A 1,344-nucleotide genomic window follows, 5' to 3' on the forward strand; every position below is an offset into this window, starting at 1 on the left:
CCTTCGGTGTCCGCGGATTTCTCTGAATATTTTCCTTCCTCCTGCAGATCCTGGAGAAGGATTACCGCGGCCGCCTTGACAAGCTGGAGGCCGTGACCCGCAGGACAGAAGAGAAAGCGTCGGCCTTGGCTCAAGCCCGAGACGCCCTTTCGCAGCAGCTCTCCTTCGCGGCGTGGGGCCTCGTGGCCGCCGAGTACTGGCGCCAGCTGGTGCCGGAGCCGTCCGCTGCCCTCGTCCCGTACGGCGGCGACCCGCTGAAAGTGTCTCCCGCAACCTACCCCACGAAAACCTTCCTGGAAGGGCGTATATTCAAGAGGGAACGCGACCCTCGAGAAGCCGATAATGATGTGTATGTGTGTCCCCCCGTTGTGTGTGATGTCTGTGTTCAGACTTGTCCTAACGTCATAGCCGATGTCGGCGTCCAGACCCAAATGGCGAAGCACTCTGCTGAGGTTCAGTATGGTGGCGATCCAGCGCAGCCGGCGGGAGGGTCCGAGGAGGAGCTGTACGAGTCCGCCAGGAAAAGGGCGAGACACCTTGAGACCAGGACCCAAGCCACCATGACAGTGGACAACACCGGGCCCACAGAGAGAGAACAGTTCTACCTGGAGCAGATTGAGTCTCTGCAGAGGGAAAAGATCAACCTCCGCAAGGTGAGATTGTGTTACTGTATTTCATCCTTGGTTTGTTACAGTCGGCCGTTACATGCGATGCGTCTCTCGGAACGATTTTTTTTATTTCCTCAGGGTCACGACAACGAAAGGCGCGACTCCTTGCAGCAGCACAGCGACCTGGAAGAAGAGATGGAGGCAGTGAGGCAGCAGCTACAGGAGGCCGAGCGCGACAAGTGCCACCTCCTGTTCCGTCTTGAAGAGGCTCAGGATGAGCGCGACGAAGTCAAGAAGAATTTACTAGTCAGAATAGAGGAGCTGAAGGGCGATATGTCCCGCTACAACGACCTGTACGAGCTGGAGAAGAAGGCCCTTCGCCGGGAGTACGAGGCTCGCCTGGCGGAGCAGGAGAAGGAGCGAGGCCGCCAGGACGAGCGGATGCGCCAGCTCGAGCACCAGCTGTCCACCTTCAGGCAGGAACTGGAGATCGTCGGAGTTTCCATCGCGGGCGACCTCGTGGAGTACGACACTGGTTGCGAAAGCGTCCTGGGCTCGAGCCGGAGGGCGTCCGCCAGGGCTGGGGACGGCGACGGAGAACTTGTGGAGAAGATCAGGGAACTCGTCAAGTCAGAGACGGCCCTCAGGCAGAAGATTTGCGATCTTGAGAAAAAGGTAATTCCATGGGTCTTGCCCGGTGCTGCTAGTTTCATTTCTATTTTCCAGATGATGTTAC

At 58.2% G+C, this 1,344-nt stretch overlaps 1 protein-coding gene across 1 annotated transcript in view; it reads left to right on the plus strand.

Moving 5' to 3' along the window:
* Window positions 1–1,344, plus strand: part of LOC119581828 — a gene marked incomplete in the record, with an annotated part of 163,301 nt that overhangs the window by 159,220 nt on the left and 2,737 nt on the right. Inside the window, 2 exon segments of the mRNA XM_037929963.1 lie at window positions 48–653; window positions 747–1,283. Of these exon segments, the coding sequence (XP_037785891.1) occupies window positions 48–653; window positions 747–1,283 (1,143 nt within the window).

The sequence above is a fragment of the Penaeus monodon genome, chromosome 15 (assembly GCF_015228065.2).
Source record: "Penaeus monodon isolate SGIC_2016 chromosome 15, NSTDA_Pmon_1, whole genome shotgun sequence".
Classification (NCBI taxonomy): Eukaryota; Metazoa; Arthropoda; class Malacostraca; order Decapoda; family Penaeidae; genus Penaeus; species Penaeus monodon.